Below are 21,843 nucleotides of genomic sequence, written 5' to 3' on the forward strand. Positions count from 1 at the left end.
CGAGGTGGCAGTTGAGATTCCCAGACTCCTGGTCATGGGAGATTTCAACTTGCCATCGGCCGGCTTGTCGTCAACGGCAGTTCAGGAGTTCCTGGCTTCCATGACGGCCATGGACCTGATTCAAGTAACTGATGGCCCTACACACACGGGGGGAGGCACACTAGACTTGATCTTTATCTCTGGACAGTGGATTAATGATCTGGAATTAGGAGATTTAGTGACAGAACCGGTGTCATGGTCAGATCATTTTCTCCTTCGCCTAGACTTTCGGACCGCCGCTCACCACCGCAGGGAGACGGAGCCAATGCGTTGGTTCCGTCCCAGGCGCCTGATGGACCCGGAGAGGTTCCAGACGGAGCTTGGGCTGTTTCCTGAGGATCTTGCCCACGGCACGACTGAAGAACTAGTTGCGGCCTGGGAACGGGCCGCGGCTGGGGCTTTGGACCGTGTCGTGCCTTTGCGGCCTCTGACCCGGCGTAGATCTCACTTGGCTCCATGGTTCTCTGAGGAGCTGAGGGAGATGAAACGCCGGAGAAGACGCCTAGAGAGCACCTGGAGGTCTAGCCGTTCCGAGGCTGATCGGACACTAGTGAGGTCTTTTACTAAGACCTATCTAGTGGCAATGAGGGAGACGGTTGCCCACGCTTTCTCCTCATTGCATCGGCAGATAACCGCCCAGCCGCCCTGTTCCGGTGACCCGTTCCTCCTTCGCCAGGAGGCGGGATGACCCCTGCAGGGACGGGCTGAGGAGTTTAACGGTTATCTATACGATAAAATCGTTCAGCTTGGGATAGTTTAGACCAAAATTGCAATGGTCCAGATGGGATGGAGGAGGCACGTCTTGTTGAGGTAGTTTGGGATGAGTTTGAGTCTGTGGCTCTCGAGGGCGTGGACAGGTTGCTGGGAAGGTTACATGCAACCACATGTTTACTGGACCCGTGTCCTTCCTGGCTGGTGCTGGCTACTCAGGAAGTGACACGAGGCTGGCTCAGGGAATTATAAATGCTTCATTGATGGAAGGGGTTTTCCCTGCCGCCTTGAAAGAGGCGGTGGTGAGACCCCTCCTCAAGAAGCCTTCCCTGGACCCAGCTATTTTGGGTAACTATCGTCCAGTCTCCAACCTTCGCTTTGTGGCGGAGGTTGTAGAGAGTGGTTGCGTGGCAGCTTCCCCAGTACCTGGATGAAGCTGTCTATCTAGACCCGTTCCAGTCCGGCTTCCGGTCCGGTCACAGCACGGAGACAGCTTTGGTCGCGTTGGTGGATGACCTCTGGAGGGCCAGGGACAGGGGGTGTTCCTCTGCCTTGGTCCTATTAGATCTCTCAGCGGCTTTCGATACCATCGATCATGGTATCCTGCTGCGCCGGTTGGAGGGATTGGGAGTGGGAGGCACCGTTTATCGGTGGTTCTCCTCCTATCTCTCCGACCGGCCGCAGACGGTGTTGACAGGGGGGCAGAGGTCGACCGCGAGGCGCCTCACTTGTGGGGTGCCTCAGGGGTCGATTCTATCGCCCCTCCTGTTCAACATCTATATGAAGCCGCTGGGCGAGGTCATCAGTGGTTTTGGGGTGAGTTATCATCTGTACGCTGACGATACGCAGCTGTACTTTTCCACCCCGGACCACCCCAACGAAGCTGTCAGTGCTGTCCCGGTGTTTGGAAGCCGTGCGGGTCTGGATGGGGAGAAACAGACTCAAGCTCAATCCCTCCAAGACGGAGTGGCTGTGGATGCGGCACCCGGTTCAGTCAGCTGCAGCTGCAGCTGGCTGTGAAGCGGTTATTGGCCCCAACGGAGAGGGTGCGCAACTTGGGAGTCCTCTTGGATGGGCGGCTGTCGTTTGACGATCATTTGGCGGCCGTCTCCAAGAGGGCCTTCCACTGTTCGCTTGGTGCGCCAGTTGTGCCCCTTCCTTGACCGGGATGCCTTATGCACGGTCACTCATGCCCTCGTAACTTCCCGCCTGGATTATTGCAATGCTCTCTACATGGGGCTGCCCTTGAAGTGCACCGGAGGCTGCAGTTAGTCAGAATGCAGCTGCGGGTAATAGTGGGAGCAACTCGTTGCTCCCATGTAACACCACTCCTGCGCAGTCTGCACTGGCTTCCTGTGGTCTTCGGGTGCGCTTTAAGATTTTGGTCACCACCTTTAAAGCGCTCCATGGCTTAGGACCCGGGTACTTACGGGACCGCCTGCTGTTACCGTTGCCTCCCACCGACCCGTCGCTCTCACAGAGGGCCTTCTCAGGGTGCCGTCCGCCAAACAATGTCGGCTGGCGGCCCCAGGAGTAGGGCCTTCTCTGTGGGAGCTCCCACGCCTGGAATGAGCTTCCCCTGGTTTCGTCAAGTACCTGATCTTGGACCTTTTAGCCGTGAGCTGAAACGCACTTATTTATTCAAGCGGGACTGGCTTAAAATTTTATTGGGTTAAAATTTTATTGGGTTATTTATATTTTAATATTTTAATTTGTTTTAAATTTGGCCATTTTATAATATGCTTGTTTTAATTTCTTTTAATATTGATATTGTGATTTTTTACTTGGCTGTACACCGCCCTGAGTCCTTCGGGAGAAGGGCGGTATAGAAATTGAATAAAATAAAATAAATAAATAAAATAAAATAAATAGAAAGATAGATAGATAGATAGATAGATGAGAGATAGATAGATAGATAGATAGATAGATAGATAGATAGATAGATAGATACATAGATACATAGAAAGATGAGAGATAGATGAGAGATAGATAGATAGATAGATAGATAGATGAGAGATAGATAGATAGATAGATAGATAGAAAGATGAGAGATAGATAGATAGATAGATAGATAGATAGATAGATAGATAGATAGATAGATAGATAGATAGATAGAAGGATAGATAGATAGATGAGAGATAGATAGATAGATGGATGAGAGATAGAAAGATAGATGAGAGATACATAGATAGATAGATAGATAGATAGATAGATAGATAGATAGATGAGAGATAGAAAGATAGAAAGATAGATAGATGAGAGATAGATAGAAAGATAGATAGATAGATGAGAGATAGATAGATAGATAGATAGATAGATAGATAGATAGATAGATAGATGAGAGAGATAGAGATAGATAGATAGATAGATAGATAGATAGATAGATAGATAGATAGATAGATAGATAGATAGATAGATAGATAGATAGATAGATAGATAGATAGATAGATATGGATAGATGTTTTAAAGCTCTTCCCCACTATCTTTCTCTCTGGAATACTGTTTCCTTCCAAAAAAAAAACCCAATGCAAAAATAGGTTTATTGAAGGTGACATTGAAATGCTTTAAAATGTTTTCTTTCTTTTAAACAGGGAAGAACGAATATGAACTTGTTGTTATCGGAGGCGGCTCTGGTGGATTGGCTTGTGCAAAAGAAGGTTTGTAGATGGGATTTGTGGTGTGGAATTGTCCTCCTCAGATGGGAAATATAACTTGGAGAAGTGAATTTGACTTGTTTGTTTGCTGTTTGGAAAATTTACATCGCCACTCACTCGCTCATGGTGACTCAAGTCGGCTTGCAGGAAATATAAAATAATAAAATAAAAATAAAAAATAAAATAAAAAGAAATAATAAAATAATAATAAAATAATAATAATAAAATAATAATAAAATAATAAGCCCCCACCCCGGCAACAACACACACTCGTACCATCCATTTAATGGTTTCCAGCCCACTCTGGATTCCTCAGGCCCGCTGGCAGAACCACATCTACAGGGCCTTCCAAAAAATGGGACTAATTCCTGGAGAGATTATGTTCCAGAGTGAAGACCCATTGTGGAGAAGGTCCTTCTTCTGGGTCCCGCCAGATGTATCTCCTTAGAAGACAGGATCCGCAACATTCCTTGCCTTTCCGCTCTAGTGGGTCGGGTAGATGTGACCGGCAAGGGACGGTCCCTCGGATAATAAAGCTATATTAACAAAATCTTGCAACTCTCAAAGGACAATTCTTCCCCACCTCCTTTACAGCTTGAGAAAACTAGGGAGGGTCCCTTCTGAGCATCTTTCTCCACCTATTATCCGGATGTGACCTAAACAGTCCGTTATCTGAGTAATTCCCTTGGCAGCATCTCTCTTCGGCTGTCTCCCTCGCATTTCTTTCCCACTTACCACTACAGCTGTCTCCTTTATAGGCCAAGAAATTAGGGAGGGTCTCCTCTCTGAATTTACTGGCCTTTCCAACACCCAGCTTGGCCTTTCCAACACCCATGGTGGCATCCAGGGGTAGGATTCAAAAATTTTAGCAATCGGTTCTCTGCCTGGTTGCTGGGTGGGTGTGGCCATGGTGGGCGTGGCCTACTCAGCCTCCTGCACTATGGCGGGGTGGGGGGATTTTTCCCCTCCCCAGACTCTGGAGGGTTTCCTCGAGCCTCTGAGAGGACGAAAATAGCCTCCTCTGGACTCTGGAGGCTCTCTGAAGGCCGGAAACGGGCTCATTTACAAACTTCTGGGAGGCCCGTTTTTCACCCTCCCAGAGCCTCTGCGCAGGCCCTGCACTTACCTGGCATCCAAAACGGGCCGCTTGGAGACTCCTGAGAGGGGTGGGGCAGGGTGGGCGGGGCCAGCCAGTCCTTGCAACTACTGGTTTGTCGAACCAGATGTAAAATTAGCATCCGGTTCTCCCGAACCGGTCTGAACTGGCTGAATTCCACCCCTAGTGGCATCTCTGGCTGTTTTAGCGTATTGCCATGGGGTGGAGTGAAATTTGGACAGGTTTCTTGTTATTACATACACTGTCCAACATTAAAGCATGTTGTTGCTACTTCGGCAAACTGGTTGGGGGTGCCTGCCAGCTGAATATTATTTATTTAATATTTTAGGGGAGGTTGAATCTCTCTCCTTTCTGAAGCGAAAAGAAATTCTTTATTTTTCTGTCCACAATTCTCCCAGAATTGTTATATTTGCTGCTAACCACTGGAGGCACTGTGGGACCGGTTTTAGTCTTGTGCTGGGACGCAAGGCCAAAAGCGGTCCTATAGTGCCCCCTAACTGGTCAATAGCAAATCTATCAACTTGCAAGAAAAAGTTGGAAACCACCCTTTGACAAGGGAATTTGGAGGACACCAAATAGAAGATGCTTATCTAAAGCTTCAATTGTCTTTGGACCAGTTTGAAGGGCATTGCTATGACTGTTATCGTTTTCTTCAAACACACCTGTAACTTTTATTTCTCTTTGTTTAAGCTGCCCAGTTTGGAAAGAAGGTAGCTGTCCTAGATTATGTGGATCCTTCTCCAAGAGGTAAGAAGCAAGCAGATAAATCTGTCCTTGTTGTGGCTTTAAATGTCTAAGATTTGTCTGGGGAATTCTGGGAGTTGAAGTCCACAAATCTTAAAAATTACTCAAGGTAAATCAGGTACCCCTGATTTAAAGTGATGTAAGTATAGAGGGATGTGGTGACTCAGTGGCTAAAATGCTGAGCTTGTCGATTGAAAGGTCGGCAGTTCAGCGGTTCGAATCCCTAGTGCCACGTAATGGGGTGAGCTCCCATTACCTGTCCCAGCTTCTGCCAACCTAGCAGTTCGAAAGCATGTAAAAAAATGCAAGTAGAAAAATCAAGACCACCTTTGGTGAGAAGGTCACAGCATTCCGTGCGCCTTTGGCGTTGAGTCATGCCATCCACATGACCACGGCAACGTCTTCGGACAGCGCTGGCTCTTCGGCTTTGAAACGGAGATGAGCACCGCCCCCTAGAGTCGGGAACGACTAGCACACATGTGCGAGGGGAACCTTTATCTTTCCCTTTAGTTAGTTACCTTTAGATAGTTCTCAAATTACAACCACAATTGAGCCCAAAATTTCTGTTGCTCAGTGAGAAATTTGTTTTAAGTGAGATTTCTCCCATTTTAAGACTTTTCTTGTCACATTTGTTAAGTGAATCACTGCGGTGGTTAAGTTAGTAATACGGTTGTTAAGTGAATCTGGTTTCCCCTTTGACTTTGCTCGCTCGTAAATGCAACAGATGGCATGGTTGGATATAATGGGACATTGCTCAGGACGCAAGAACAAGCTCCACCAATGAATGAAGGTGTGGCTTTTTGTCTTCTCCAGGAACTAAATGGGGTCTTGGTGGGACTTGCGTGAACGTGGGTTGTATTCCGAAGAAGTTGATGCACCAAGCGGCTCTCCTGGGACATTCAGTCCGAGATGCCCAACATTATGGCTGGAACGTACCCCATCGTATCAGTCACGACTGGTAAGACCACTCTCCTACCTGTTTTTTGCAACTTACCTGTGCATAAACCCTTCAAAAGAACCTAGAAGAATTAGGAAGGTTTGTTTCAGAAGAGGAAGGCTGCAGGACATTGTCTTCTACTGGGTTGGTCTGTGGATTCATCCACTCTATGCTATGCATTTGCCTAGAAGGAACAGGATTTTTGCCCCAAATAATTTCACTTTCAAATATGAAGATTTTAAAGATTTATTGAGAATATGCTAACCCGGGACATTTTTCTTTCTTTGAGTTAAGAGGATTTACCATTTGGATTTTTAAAAAGTCCATCTTTTCTACTTTCCTCTTTTAGTTTTGTATATTCTTTGACTGTCCTGAAAAATTCTAATTAAAAAAAACAACCCACAACTATTTGTAGTTGTTATTTTCCACCCAACACCCTTCACTTCCTGCCCAGAAGTGGCATTCAGCCGGTTTGGGCCAGTTCAGGCGAACCGGTAGCGGAAATCGCAGATGGACCTGCCCCTCAGTCCACCCACCCTCACTCTATGCAGTCCTATTTAGGCACATTTTTGAGGCTGGGTGCAAGCATGGAAGGCACACGTGTGAGCAAAGCACATGTGCGGAAGGCCGGTGTTCTGTCTCCTTCCCCACTTCGGAGCAACGAGCTGGCCTTCAGCCAGTGGATTCACGGCTCTTATCAGTCCTGGCAGAGAAATCGCAGCTGCCTGCCAAAGTTCAAACAAATGACTCACAGAGTAAGACTTTCAGCTCTCTTTGAAACGGTTCAGCTAATTTTTGCTTCCCGTGGAATGAGAGCAGTCCCAAAGCTCCTTATATATCCTGTGGGGTGGGGCTCCTGACTTGGCTTTGATGATGCCGCCTCTCTAATCTTCTGAAGCGCGGGTTGATCCAAGCTTGATTATTATTATTATCAGCTGGGTCTGAAGGCGTAGCCTGGGGAAGGGAGGAATCGGGGGATGACGGACTCATTACGTCCTCCGACTGGTCTGGTTCTGGCTCTTGGAGCCGGGCCAAAGGAATCGGTGCTCCCGAGGTAAGCCTTACTGGCCCTTCCCCCTCACTCTCGAAGTCACTTTCGGGCATGGGGCCAGGTTCGGGGGCTGGAGTCACAACAGCCGGGTGCATGCGCGGAAGGCGCACAAAGCGAGTGTGCGTGCGCAGCGAACCGGTGGTAAGAAAATGTGAAACCCAACACTGTTCCTGTCCTTAAATCCATTCAGCTTTCTACATTTTCTCTCTCTCTCTTTGTCCCCCAGGTCTGCGATGGCCAAAGGAGTTCAAAACTATGTCAAATCCTTGAACTGGGGACACAGGTTACAGTTGCAAGATAAGTAGGTGCCTCTTTCTTTCCTGTGCCTCCAAACACTTTGGTTTAATTTTTTGAAAAGTCCAGTGTAAAAACGGAGTAAAAGGTTCAGTGGAACATTGAGATGGTGAGTTTTCCCCCAGTTGTATCTTGCTTCAGGATCCCTTCCAGCTCATTCATTCTAAGTCTACTATCACGCATCTTACTTTCTCGCGGTCTACTTGTGGTTTGATTTCTATTTCATATTTATTTATTTGTTTCGTTTAAAAATCATATGTATTTATTTTATTTCTCATCACTGCCTAATGATCGTAATCATAGCAAAGGAAGCAAAGGTGATAGGCGCCTTGGATGTGCAATCCCAAAACATCTGAATAGCATCGGCATTGACACAATCCCCACCAGTCAATTGCAAAAGGCAGTTTAGCTTGGAACAGCTTACATCCAGGATGTTTTAATATAATTAAACAACAGCAGCAACATCTGCCTATCCCAGGTCCTTCATCAAATGCTTAATTGAGAGTAAAACACATGGAAGGTGATGTAACTGGCTTGCAAAGGAGTCTGATATAGGAGTAGAGTGGACCTATATCTATTATTACTACTGCTCTTACTGCATTTATCTTCTTCTCGTTTTCCTCCTCTTTCTCGTCTCTTCTTCCATGTTCTCCTGCTTTTCCACCTCCTTCTCCACCCTCTTCTCTTATTCCTTCTTCTCCTTCTCTATCCCTTCTTCCATCTTCTCCTTCTCACTCTTTTTCTATTCCTCCTTCTCCATCTCATCTGTCCCTTCCTCCTCCTCCTCCTCTGTCTCTTCTTCCACATTCTCCTGCTCCTCCTTTTCCTCTTTCTCCACCCTCTTCGCCTCTTCCTCTTTCTCCTTCTCTATCCCTTCTCACATCTTCTCTTCCTCTCACTCTTTTTCCTATTCCTCCTTCTCCATATCTGTCCCTTCCTCCTCCTTCTCTCTCTCTTCTTCCTTCTCTATTCCTTCTTATATCTTCTCCTTCTTCTCACTCTTTTCCTATTCCTCCTTCTCCATATCTGTCCCTTCCTCCTCCTCCTCTCTCTTCTCCTCTTCCTTCTCTATTCCTTCTTATATCTTCTCCTTCATCTCATTCTTCTCCTATTCCTCCTTCTCCATATCTGTCCCTTCCTCCTCCTCCTCCTCTCTTCTCCTCTTCCTTCTCTATTCCTTCTTATATCTTCTCCTTCATCTCACTCTTCTCCTATTCCTCCTTCTCCATCTCATCTGTCCCTTCTTCCTCCTCCTCCTCCTCTCTCTTCTCCTCTCTCTTCTCCTCTTCTCCCTTCTATATTCCTTCTCGCATCTTCTCCTTCTTCTCACTCTTCTCCTATTCCTCCTTCTCCATATCTGTCCCTTCCTCCTCCTCCTCCTCCTCTCTTCTCCTCTTCCTTCTCCTCCTTCTCCATATCTGTCCCTTCTTCCATCTCCTCCTCCTCCTCTTCCTCCTTCTCCATATCTGTCCCTTCCTCCTCTTTTTGCTTCTCTATTCCTTCTTACATCTTCTCCTCCCCTTCCCCCTCTTCCTCCTCCTTCTCTGTCTCTTCTTCCACATTCTCCTGCTCCTCCTTTTCCTCTTTCTCCACCCTCTTTGCCTCTTCCTCTTTCTCCTTCTCTATCCCTTCTTCCATCTTCTCCTCCATTCTCCTATTCCTCCTCCATCTCATCTGTCCCTTCCTCCTCCTTTTCCTCTCTTCTCCTATTCATCCTCCTCCTTCTCTATCCCTCCTTCACTCTCCTCCTCCTCTTCCTTCTCCTCTCCTCTTCTCTCCTCCATCTCATCTATCCCTTCTTCCACCTTCTCCTGTCTTCTCTTCTTCCTCCTCCTCCTCCATTCTCCTTTATCCCTTCTTTCATCTCCTTCCCCTCCTCTTCCAGAAAGGTCAGATACTTCAACCTGAAAGGCAGCTTTGTGGATGCCCACACCATCCGTGGGGTAGCAAAAGGAAACAAGGAGGTAAGGAGGTTCTAACCACTCTACCCCTAACCTGATCCCATGAAGCTCTTAAGGTTTTATTATTTATTGTTTATTTATTTATTGTTTATATTTATATACCGCCCTATCTCCCAAAGGACTCAGGGCAGTTTACAGGCATTTAAAAGCAATAAATACAATCTAAAAACAATTAAAAAACTTATTCAAAAGCCTAATAATTAAAAATATAAAAAAATTAAAACCCAAGTTAAAACCCACAAACTAAAATCTAACTCAGTCCTGCGCAGTTAAATAGGTATGTTTTAAGCTCATGGAAGGTCCGAAGGTCCGAAGTTGACGAAGTCCTGGGGAGTTCGCCCAGAGGCGGGAGCCCCCACAGAGAAGGCCCTTCCCTGGGCGCATGAGACATTGCCTCGCTGACGGCACCCTGAGGAGTCCCTCTCTGTGAGGCGCACGGGTCGGTGAGAGGTATTCGGTAGCAGTAGGCGGTCCCGTAGATAACCCGGCCTATGCCATGGGCGCTTTAAAGGTGGTCACCAAAACCTGAAGCGCACCCGGAAGGCCACAGGTAGCCAGTGCAGTCTGCGCAGGATGGGTGTTATATGGGAGCGAGGCTCCTCTATCACCCGCGCAGCCGCATTCTGGACTAACTGCAGCCTCCGGATGCCCTTCAAGGGGAGCCCCATGTAGAGAGCATTGCAGTAATCCAGGCGAGACGTCACGAGTGCGTGGGTGACTGTGCACAGGTTGTTCTGGCTTGGCCTGTCCTTTGAACCTGGGCAGGAACATCCACGCGGGTTTTGTTCGGAAGTTAAGATGATGTTAAAAAGGTTTAACTCACTGTCCCTTTTGAGATATGGGCCAGGTACCCATGCAAAGGGCGGGGCATCATTCGCATAAATGCAGGTGCCATTTTTATTTCTTTGACAGATTCCCCCCTCCCCCCCCCGCGCCTCTGACATCATTGAAACAGGTTGTTGGGGTTTGTTAACCCTGGTTTCTGGATGAGCCTAGCTCAGTGATGGCAGGGCCAAAAAGGTCGCGTGGAAATGTCACCCACGTGCTCTCTGACGCGCCTGACGGGCGCAGTCCGGAAAAGCCAAACTTTCGGGTTCTGGTGCACACATGCGCACTCAACAATCAGCTGGCCAGCGCGCATGCGCACACCGGTTTTCAGCCTGCAAAGGACAGCTGACCTTTACGCGCGCAGGCACGCCAGAAAGCCAGAAGACAAACAGGCAAGGCTGCGCATGCTGGGCGACATGGCTTTGCGTGCCAATTTGGGCACGCGTGCCATAGATTTGCCATCATGGGCCTAGCCCCCTGCAATTTACCTGGAATTAAAATCCCTTTTAATGTAATATGAGCCATGGTGGCTCAGTGGTTAGAGTGCAGTACTGCAGGCTACTTCTGCTGACTGCCAGCTGCCTGCAATTTGGCAGTTCGAATCTTACCAGGCTCAAGGTTGACTCAGCCTTCCATCCTTCCGAGGTGGGTAAAATGAGGACCCAGATTGTTGGGGGCAAGAGGCTGACTCTGTAAAACTGCTTAGAGAGGGCTGGAAAGCACTGTGAAGTGGTATATAAGTCTAAGGGCTAGTGCTAGTGCTCCAACCATCAATGGTGCACAGTGGTTAGAATGCAGCATTGCAGGCTGACTCTGCCCACTGCCAGGAGTTCGATCCTCACTAGCTCAAGGTTGACTCAGCCTTCCATCCTTCCAAGGTTGGTAAAATGAGAACCCAGATTGTTGGGGGCAAATAGGTTGATTCTGTAAACCACTTAGAGAGGGCTGTAAAAGCACTGTGAAGCAGTATATAAGTGCTATTGCTATTATGTGAGTCAGATTGTTGACCTATAATTGCCATGATACTATACTTTGGGAGATAACTATATTTTCCCAGTGTGACACGAAGACACAGGATGGTCTAAATATGCTCAGTCTGAATTCCTCATCCTGTTTTTCTTTTTTTCCCTCTAATTATTCCTAGATCCTGCTCACTGCAGACCACATAGTTCTTGCCACTGGTGGCAGACCAAGATACCCCACAGAGGTAACCTTAGTGTGTTCCTACTTGGCATTAACCTGAGTTAATTTCAGGGTAGCTTTTTGGCTGATTTGTGGTGAAAGATCGATTTACAGCAGGACTTCTCACCTTTGGTCACTTGGAGATGTTGTTGTGGTCCTCCAGCAGCCTATGGAGCTGGCAACAGAGTTGGATAGCGATGAGGCTGGGGTGAGGCCAGGGCCATCGAGGAGCGAGGTGCGGACTCCAGAGCCTCCAGAGACTGATAGTAGTGAGGCAGAGGAACAGGAGGAGCCTGTTCCTAATGCACGCATGAGAAGAGCTGCCAGAAGGCAAGAGCAGCTCAAGCAAAGAGGACAACTTGGGAGTAGAGCCAAGAGATGATTGGCCCCTCCCATAAGGCTTAAAACAGACCAGCAATGGCGTTTGGGCTTTGCCGGAAAACAACATTGGTAGCTTCATCTTCTGCTTTGTCTACGTCTTGCCTTTATTTTTGTGACTCCTGAACGTTTGCCAAGAAAGGTCTTTGGCAGTTTGCCTAATTGGACCAAGGTTTGCGATAGGACTGAGGAATTTGTGTTGGGAGGAATTTGTTTTAATTTGAGTTGAATGACGCTGGGAATGAAGTAATTCTCAGCTGTTTGAATAAAGTTTGTTTGTTTTTTCACCGACTGAGTTTCCTACCACCTACTTTGGCCTGGGTCACAATAGATGGGTGGACCAGGGGTGGGTTCTACTTACCTTTGCTACCGGTTCGCAACGGGGCCACGTGTGCTTCTGCGCAGATTGTCATTTATGACGTCTGGGCGGGTGGGTGGAACCTCCCGCCAGTTTTACTACCGGTTCTATAGGTTGGACTAGATGACCTCCAAGGTCTCTTTTCCAGCCCCAGGATTCTGTTTCTTCTTGTTTTCAGGTTGCAGGAGCCCAAGAGTTTGGAATTACAAGCGATGACATTTTCTGGCTTAAACGATCCCCTGGAAAAACGTAAGTCCTTTCTATCTAATTTCTTTCTAGTAAATCCTTTTTCTTTTTCTTTTTCTTTTTCTTAATATATATATATATATATATATATATATATATATATATATATATATATATATATATATATATATATATATATATATATATATATATATATATATATATATATTTTCTCTGAGGTTTTCATGGTGTTGGTATGTAGGTCTTTGGTTCTTGGATTTTCTCCTGCATAAAATTAGAAGTGTCTTGGTGACGTTTCGACAAAGTCTCATTCGTCATCTTCAGGCTTCAGCTTTGTGCTTCCAGGAAGACTTCGTCGAAACGTCGCCAAGACACTTCTAAGTTTACGCGGGAGAAAACCTGAAGAACCAAAGACATATATATAAATAATAATAATATATATATTATTATGTAGGTCTTTGGTTACATACAAACACCTGCGAAAACCTCAGAAAACAAATATATTATTATATATATATAATATAATAATATATTATATATAAATAATAATATATAAATAATGTTATTTATATATTATTATTTAATAACAACAGTTGGAAGGGACCTTGGAGGTCTTCTAGTCCAACCCCCTGCTTAGGCAGGAAACCCTACACCACTTCAGACAAATGAGTATCCAACATCTTAAAAACTTCCAGTATTGGAGCATTCACAACTTCTGCAGGCAAGTCGTTCCACTTATTTATTGTTCTAACTGTCAGGAAATTTCTCCTTAGTTCTAAGTTGCTTCTTTCCTTGATCAGTTTCCACCCATTGCTTCTTATTCTACCCTCAGGTGCTTTGGAGAATAGATTGACTCCCTTTTCTTTGGGCCAGTCCCTGAGATATTGGAACACTGCTATCATGTCTCCCCTAGTCCTTCTTTTCATTAAACTAGACATACCCAGTTCCTGCAACCGTTCTTCGTATGTTTTAGCCTCCAGCCGCCTCATCCTCTTTGTTGCTCTTCTCTTCACTCTTTCTAGAGTCTCAACATCTTTTTTACATCGTGGCGACCAAAACTGAATGCAATATTCCAAGTGTGGCCTTACCAAGGCATGATAAAGTGGTATTAACATGTCACGTGATCTTGATTCTATCCCTCTGTTTTTATTTATTTATTTATTTATTTATTTATTTTTAGTAAGTTCTTTCCATCTAATTTACTAAGACTGTATTACTATTATTATTCTCTTCCTTACTAGTATCCATCTCTTCCCACTTATGACTATAACCATGTGGCTTGTATCTTTCAATTTATATGGTTTTGATTTATTTCCTAGTAGAATAGAATAGAATAAAATAGAATTTTTATTGGCCAAGTGTGATTGGACACACAAGGAATTTGTCTTTGGTGCATAAGCTCTCAGTGTACATAAAAGAAAAGATACCTTCATCAAGAATCATAAGGTACAACACTTAATGATAGTCATACTCAAATAAGCAATCGGGAAACAGTATCAATGTAAATCGTAAGGATACAAGCAACAAAGTTACAGCCATAAATGAAAGGAGATTGGTGATGGGAACTATGAGAAGATTAATAGTAGTGCAGATTCAGTAAATAGTCTGACAGTGTTGATGGAATTGTTTGTTTAGCAGAGTGATGGCGTTCGGGGAAAAACTGTTCTTGTGTCTAGTAGTTCTATAGCATCGTTTTGAGGGTAGGAGTTGAAACAATTTATGTCCAGGATGTGAGGGGTCTGTAGATATTTTCACAGCCCTCTTTTTGACTCATGCAGTATACAGGTCCTCAATGGAAGGCAGGTTGGTAGCCATTGTTTTTTCTGCAGTTCTAATGATCCTCTGAAGTCTGTGTCTGTCTTGTTGGGTTGCAGAACCAAACCAGACAGTTATAGAGGTGCAGATGACAGACTCAATCATTCCTTTGTAGAACTGGATCAGCAGCTCCTTGGGCAGTTTGATTTGGAAGCTTATTAGTAACCTTGGCTATCACTAAGTGTTGTATCTTTTTATTCTCAATGAATGTATTTTATTCTCCTTATGTACACTGAGAGCATATTCACCTAAGACAAATTCCTTGTGTGTCCAATTACACTTGGCCAATAAAGGATTCTATTCTATCTAGTACTGTTCGGGGCAATGGGGGATTTCCATTGTTATGAAGGCTGCTCCGGGCTTCCTCATCTAATATTTGGCTGCTAAATAGAATTATCCTTTGAGGCAACTGTTTTTCCAAAACCTGTGATGTCATATCATGCACCCAAAATTGTGTGCAGGAATATTTGTGTTTTTTAAAAAAAGGTCTTGTGCCCAAATCAGGATTATAATAGAAACGGGCATGACAGAAATTAATACGGACTGATCCTTTTAAGCTTAATTTTCATGGTGGGTGTACCTATTTTTCCACTAAATATATACCTCTTCCCTCCTTGGAAAAGCTTTATAGCTCCCGCTGCCTTAAGAAAGTTCAAAATATTCTTAAAGATCCATCTCATCCTGGGCACTCTTTTTTTTTTGAACTATTACCATCTGGCAGCCGGTACAGGGCAATAAAAACAAGGACAAATAGGCTGAAAAACAGCTTCTATCCCAGAGCAGTAACTATATTGAATTCTACTGTATATAGTGCAATATTAATGCAATATCAGAGGTTTTCAATTCAGTTGTATAGCATGTGAAGGATGTGCGTTTTTGCTTTATTTTTTATAGTTTTCTTGTGTATGATGTACACTGAAGATGGCGTTTAATCTCGTTGTACGAGGTGCAATGACAATAAAGTAAACTATAAACGATACACTTTCTCCCTTTGGCTTTTTAAATTTCGCCACTGGCTTTATGATTTCCATAGAGCCAGCAACGTAGGTTCCAATTCTGGATAGGGAAGACTGTGATTTACAGATGGGACAGAGATGTGTATCGAAATAATCTGTGGTTATGTACTGTATATTTCTGTGGAGTAGCCTGTAGTAATTCCAACTCGGTGTCCAATTTCCTGGCTGTGTGAGGTTTGCTGCGTGAACCACGAGAGGGCAGCAATGGTTTATGTTACAGAATAGTCTTCCTTCTATTGCTGTGATATCTTTGCTATTATGGAGGAAAATACCCTTAGTATCCATACAGTCTGGCTGGATTAAATGCACGAAGCAGGAATGGGGCTTCCCTTCCCTTCCCATTATATATATTCCCATATATTGATGTTGATTGTTTCCTGATTGCTTATTTGTAGCCTATGACTATCATTAAGTGTTGTATCATTAAGTGTTAAATTTGCACCCTATGACCATCATTAAGTGTTGAAAGGGTTGTACCTTGATGAAGGTATCTTTTCTTTTATGTACACTGAGAGCATATGCACCAAAGACAAATTCCTTGTGTGTCCAATCACACTTGGCCAATAAAGAATTCTATTCTATTCCATTTACTTCCTTTCTTTCTTATTCCTTTCCCCATTTCTTTTCCTCTCCTCCTCCTCCCCTTCCTCCTCCCCCAACCCTCCTCCCTCTTGCACTGATGATGTTACCTAGTTGGATCATGAAACGTCTGCAAGAAAATAGTCAAACACAGAGACCACCAAGGACCCCACAGTTCAACCCCGAGCTACAAATATTCTCTTCAAATATTCTCTTCTGAACTACAAATATTCTATTAGTTGGGCTGGTGCCTAGTTGTGCCTCCTCCTCCTCCTACCTCCTCCTCCTCCTCTCCTCCTCTCCTCTTCTCCTTCTTCTTCTTTTCCTTCTAATCCTCCTCTTCTTCCTCTCCTCCTTCTCCTTCTCCTCCTCCTCCTCTCCTCCTCCTCCTCTTCCTCTTCTTCTCCTTCTAATCCTCCTCTTCTTCCTCTCCTCCTTCTCCTCTTCTCCTTCTCCTTCTCCTCCTCCTCTTCTCCTTCTCCTCCTCCTCCTCTTCTTCCTCCTCTTCCTCTTCTCCTTCTTCTTCTCCTCCTTCTCTTCCTCCTCCTCTTCCTCTTCTCCTCCTCCTCCTCCTCCTCCTCCTCCTCCTCTTCCTCTTCTCCTTCTTCTTCTCCTTCTCCTCCTCCTCCTCTTCTCCTTCTCCTCCTCTTCTCCCTCTCCTCCTCCCCCTCCTCCCCCTCCTCTTCCTCCTCCTCCTCCTCCTTCTCTTCCTCCTCCTCTTCCTCTTCTCCTCCTCCTCCTCCTCCTCCTCCTCCTCCTCTTCCTCTTCTCCTTCTTCTTCTCCTTCTCCTCTCCTGCTTTATAAAACCTTAGTAAGACCATACCTGGAATACTGCATCCAGTTTTTGGTCACAAAATCAATGTTGAGATCTTGGAAAAAGTGCAGAGAAGAGCAACTAAGAGGATTAAAGGCCAGGAAATTAAAACATATGAAGAAAAGTTTGCAGTATCTACGTATGGTCAGTCTAGAGAAAAGAAGGACTAAGGGTGACATGACAGCAGTATTCCAGTATTGGAGGGGCTGCCACATAGAGGAGGGGGGTCAATTTAGTCTCCAAAGCACCAGAGGGCAGGACAAAGAACAATGGATGGAAACTAATCAAGGAGAGAAGCAACCTGGAATTAAGGAGAAACTTCCTGACAGTGAGGGTAATTAATCAGTGGAACAGCTTGCCAGCAGAAGTTGTGGGTGCTTCACCCCTGGAGGTTTTTAAGAAGAGACTGGACAGCCACTTGTCTGAAATGGCCTGGGGCCTCCGGCTTGAGCAGCAGGGTTGGGCTAGAAGACCTCTAAGGTTCCCCCCCCAGCTCAATTCTGACCTGAAAATAGTTCGGAGGCCCTCGCGCCTCCCAGAAAAAAAAATCAGGCTGCCCTTCCTGTTACTGCGTGTTTGTAAAAGAGCTAAACAAACAGTTTTTACGCTGCTGAGAGATTTCTGTGAAAAACGGGCTCCAGCCCCATCTTCTTCGTGTTGCATGTTGTAACAGTGTCATGATAGAAGCTCCCTGTTATTTATGCTTTGCATTCTTCAGCTTCAGTCAAAATAAGCCCGAAGGGGTACAGTAGCAACGCCGTGCTTTGTCAAACGGTGTTTCTCAGCCGATGGGGAAAGAGAAGCTCGGAGTCTGTATTTAAGTAACTGTTCTTCCCCATCTCCCCTTTTCAGTCCTCCTTAGTTTTTTTTTTTTAATCTGTATGGATGATTGCCTTGCAAATGGCCAGGCTGTGGTTGATCGATGGCCACCTGCAAGAGAGAGACTTACTCCAAGCTTCCACCTGGAGGTGTCTCCTCCAGCTGTGGTTCACCATTTACAATCATAGTAAAATAGAGCCTTAGAACGATAGCTGTAACGTAGTTGGAAGGGACCTTGGAGGTCTTCTAGTCCAATCCCCTGCTTAGGCAGGAAAACCAACACCATTTCAGACAAATGGTTAGATCCAATCTCTTCTTAAAAACTTCCAGTGTTGGAGCATTCACAACTTCTGGTGGCAAGTTGTTCCACTGATTAATTGTTCTAACTGTCAGGAAATTTCTCCTTAGTTCTAAGTTGCTTCTCTCCTTTCCATCTATTGCTTCTTGTTGTCAGACCTTCAGGTGTTTTGGAGAATAGCTTTGCTCCTTCGTCTTTGTGGCAGCCCCTGAGATATTGGAAGACTGCTATCATGTCTCCCCTAGTCCTCCTTTTCATGAAACCAAAGGTAAATGTTCCCCTCGCAAATATGTGCTAGTCGTTCCCGACTCTAGGGGGCAGTGTTCATCCCTGTTTCAAAGCTGAAGAGCCTCCTCTTCCTCCTCCATCTCCAAAGTGGAATGACATTATTACTACCTGTCAGGATTAGCGGTGACATCGGCATTGTCTCGCCCGACTTGGCCCACCCGTTTAAGTTTGTCTTCTGAGGCGCTGTCACTTGGCGCACGGTCTCGGCGCATTCTTTCCATTTTTTTTTCCTTTCGGCAAAGGGCGGGCAAAGGGTGGAGGGGGGGAGATCTCCGGGAAGGGGTTGGGGGTTGGAATCCTGCTTGCAAATTATCCGTATTCAATAGGTGGGGGGGGATGGGACAGTATCCAAAGGTGTTTCTTTTCACCTCCGTGTTTTGTTTTTTTTTGCTGTCAAGGGAGCTGCGGTTTTGTGGGTTTTTTTTTTTAATGTTTTGTTTGCAAAAGGAATTCTTTCTCCTGCATTTGTCTTCTTTTCTTTCGCTCTTTAGGAAAAGAGAGGAGTTTCTCTTCTTCTTCTTCTTCTTCTTCTTCTTCTTCTTCTTCTTCTTCTTCTTCTTCTTCTTCTTCTTCTTCTTCTTCTTCTTCTTCTTCTTCTTCTTCTTCTTCTTCTTCTTCTTCTTCTTCTTCTTCTTCTTCTTCTTCTTCTTCTTCTTCTTCTTCTTCTTCTTTGTTTTGACAGGCTCCAGCTTGCCCCAAGGTTTCAGACCTGGATGGTCCTTTTATCTGTGGGGGTCTGCCTGCCTTTGGGTGTGCTCTTAATGGCATCTGATGTGATTTCCCCCCTCCCTTTATTTATTTATTTATTTTCTTTTAACCGTTTGGCTGCTGACGTTGCTGGATTGCGAGTGGATTGCGGTGGCCCAGAGGCGGACGGAGCTCTTGCCTCACAAAATCAGGAGGTCGTGAGTTCGATCCTAGGTAGAGGCAGATGTAAGGTCTCCTGCTTGGGCAGCGGGGTTGGACTAGGTGACCTGCAGGGTCCCTTTCCAACTCTCTTAATCTGTTAAAAGAGGTTTTCAGAGGGGACTTTTTTTTTTTCTTTCCTGCTGCTTGGATGGATCACGTGCCCTCAAAAACGTACAATCATAGGGCAGGAAGGGGCCTCCAGAGGTCTTCTAGTCCAACCCCCTGCTCAAGGCAAGAGACCTTATGCCAGCAGCGTCTTCAAGAGGACAGTCTTTGATGTTTACAGATTAACAGTTGGAAGGGACCTTGGAGGTCTTCTAGTCCAATCCCCTGCTTAGGCAGGAAAACCAACACCATTTCAGACAAATGGTTAGATCCAATCTCTTCTTAAAAACTTCCAGTGTTGGAGCATTCACAACTTCTGGTGGCAAGTTGTTCCACTGATTAATTGTTCTAACTGTCAAGAAATTTCTCCTTAGTTCTGAGTTGCTTCTCTCCTTGATTAGTTTCCACCCGTTGCTTCTTGTCCTTCCCTCAGGTGTTTTGGAGAATAGCTTTGCTCCTTCGTCTTTGTGGCAGCCCCTGAGATATTGGAAGACTGCTATCATGTCTCCCCTAGTCCTCCTTTTCATGAAACCAAAGGTAAATGTTCCCCTCGCAAATATGTGCTAGTCGTTCCCGACTCTAGGGGGCAGTGTTCATCCCTGTTTCAAAGCTGAAGAGCCTCCTCTTCCTCCTCCATCTCCAAAGTGGAATGACATTATTACTACCTGTCAGGATTAGCGGTGACATCGGCATTGTCTCGCCCGACTTGGCCCACCCGCGTTTAAGTTTGTCTTCTGGAGGCGCTGTCACTTCGGCGCACGGTCTCGGCGCATTCTTTCCATTTTTTTTTCCTTTCGGCAAAGGGCGGGCAAAGGGTGGAGGGGGGGAGATCTCCGGGAAGGGGTTGGGGGTTGGAATCCTGCTTGCAAATTATCCGTATTCAATAGGTGGGGGGGATGGGACAGTATCCAAAGGTGTTTCTTTTCACCTCCGTGGTTTTTTTTTTTTTGCTGTCAAGGGAGCTGCGGTTTTGTGGGTTGTTGTTTTTTTTAATGTTTTGTTTGCAAAAGGAATTCTTTCTCCTGCATTTGTCTTCTTTTCTTTCGCTCTTTAGGAAAAGAGAGGAGTTTCTCTTCTTCTTCTTCTTCTTCTTTTTCTTCTTCTTCTTTGTTTTGACAGGCTCCAGCTTGCCCCCAAGGTTTCAGACCTGGATGGTCCTTTTATCTGTGGGGGTCTGCCTGCCTTTTCTTCTTCTTCTCCTTCTAATCCTCCTCTTCTTCCTCCTCCTCCTCTTCTTCTTCTTTTTTCTTTAACCGTTTGGCTGCTGACGTTGCTGCATTGCGAGTGGATTGCGGTGGCCCAGAGGCGGAGCTCTTGCCTCACAAAACCAGGAGGTCGTGAGTTCGATCCTAGGTAGAGGCAGATGTAAGGTCTCCTGCTTGGGCAGCGGGGTTGGACTAGGTGACCTGCAGGGTCCCTTTCCAACTCTCTTAATCTGTTAAAAGAGGTTTCAGAGGGGACTTTTTTTTTTCTTTCCTGCTTCTTGGATGGATCACGGGCCCTCAAAAACGTACAATCATAGGGCAGGAAGGGGCCTCCAGAGGTCTTCTAGTCCAACCCCCTGCTCAAGGCAAGAGAGCTTATGCCAGCAGCGGCTTCAAGGGAAAAAGCCTTTGAGGTTTACAGATGAACAGAGTTGGAAGGGACCCTGTAGGTCATCTAGAACAACCCCCTGCCCAAGCAGGAGACCCTACACCATTTCTGACAGATGGCAGTCCTGTCTCTTCTTTTTTTTTTACCTTACTTTTTTTTTAATTGAAAAAGTTTTAACAAACAAAAACATTTTTTCCTTCCAAAGGCAACTTCTGTTCATCGGCTTGTCAATCACAATTGTTACATAAACCAAACATAGAATAAAATTTTCCCTTCTAATCCAATTAACCTCATCCAAATCTTTTCATTTCCTAACCCCCGCATTATATAAAATAATACATCCTAATTATTCAAAGGCAGTCTGATATCTCTTAATCTGATATCTGTTTTGTAAATAATCAATCCAATTCTTCCATTCGTTTAGATATTTTTCTTGAGTACTGTCTTTCAAAAAGGCTGAGATTTTAGCCATCTCAGCCAAGTTAGTAACTTTCAATATCCATTCTTCTATTGTAGGTAACTCTTTTTTCTTCCAATATTGTCCAATCAACAGCCTTGCTGCTGTTATTAAGTTCAAAATCAATTTAATCTCAGTCACTGTACAATCCATTATAATTCCCAAAAGGAAAAATTGCGGCAGGAACTTTATCTTCTTCTTCAGGACATTTTGAATAATCCACCAAATTCTTATCCAAAAGGCCTTAATTTTCTTACAAGTCCACCAAATATGAAAATATGTAGCGGGCAGTCCAGACTCTTCTTGAAAGCTTCCAGTGATGAAGCTCCCACAACTTCCAAAGGCAACTTCTGTTCCATCGGTTGATTGTTCTCACTGTCAGAAAATTCCTCCTTATTTCCAGGTTGAATCTCTCCTTGTTCAGTTTCCGTCCATTATTCCTTGTCTGGCCTTTGAGTGCCTTGGGAAATAGCTTGAGGTGATACTGACGAGCTAAGATGATACTGGTTTCCAAGCCAGGCAAGCTGAGGTAGAACATAGAATCATAGGGCTGGAAGGCACCTCAGAGGTCTTCTAGTCCAACCCCCTTCTCAAGGCAGGTGAGCTTACATATATCATCCAGTCAAATGGCTAGACAGTCTATTTTTGAAAACCTCCAGTGATGGCGCACCCACAGCTTCTGAAGGCA

General features: G+C 45.2%; 1 protein-coding gene across 3 annotated transcripts in view; it reads left to right on the plus strand.

Annotated features, from left to right (window-relative positions):
* Positions 1 to 21,843, plus strand: part of TXNRD2 (thioredoxin reductase 2) — a 58,405-nt gene that overhangs the window by 15,892 nt on the left and 20,670 nt on the right. For all 3 annotated transcript variants that reach the window (XM_058158666.1, XM_058158665.1, XM_058158667.1), the window contains exons 2-8: positions 3,342 to 3,407; positions 5,212 to 5,268; positions 6,079 to 6,223; positions 7,480 to 7,554; positions 9,433 to 9,511; positions 11,481 to 11,543; positions 12,433 to 12,503. In XM_058158666.1, coding sequence (XP_058014649.1) covers positions 6,138 to 6,223; positions 7,480 to 7,554; positions 9,433 to 9,511; positions 11,481 to 11,543; positions 12,433 to 12,503 — 374 coding nt within the window. In that variant the 5' untranslated portion in view covers positions 3,342 to 3,407; positions 5,212 to 5,268; positions 6,079 to 6,137. The remainder of the gene's footprint in view (positions 1 to 3,341; positions 3,408 to 5,211; positions 5,269 to 6,078; positions 6,224 to 7,479; positions 7,555 to 9,432; positions 9,512 to 11,480; positions 11,544 to 12,432; positions 12,504 to 21,843) is intronic.

This window comes from Ahaetulla prasina, chromosome 15, assembly GCF_028640845.1.
Source record: "Ahaetulla prasina isolate Xishuangbanna chromosome 15, ASM2864084v1, whole genome shotgun sequence".
Lineage (NCBI taxonomy): Eukaryota > Metazoa > Chordata > Lepidosauria > Squamata > Colubridae > Ahaetulla > Ahaetulla prasina.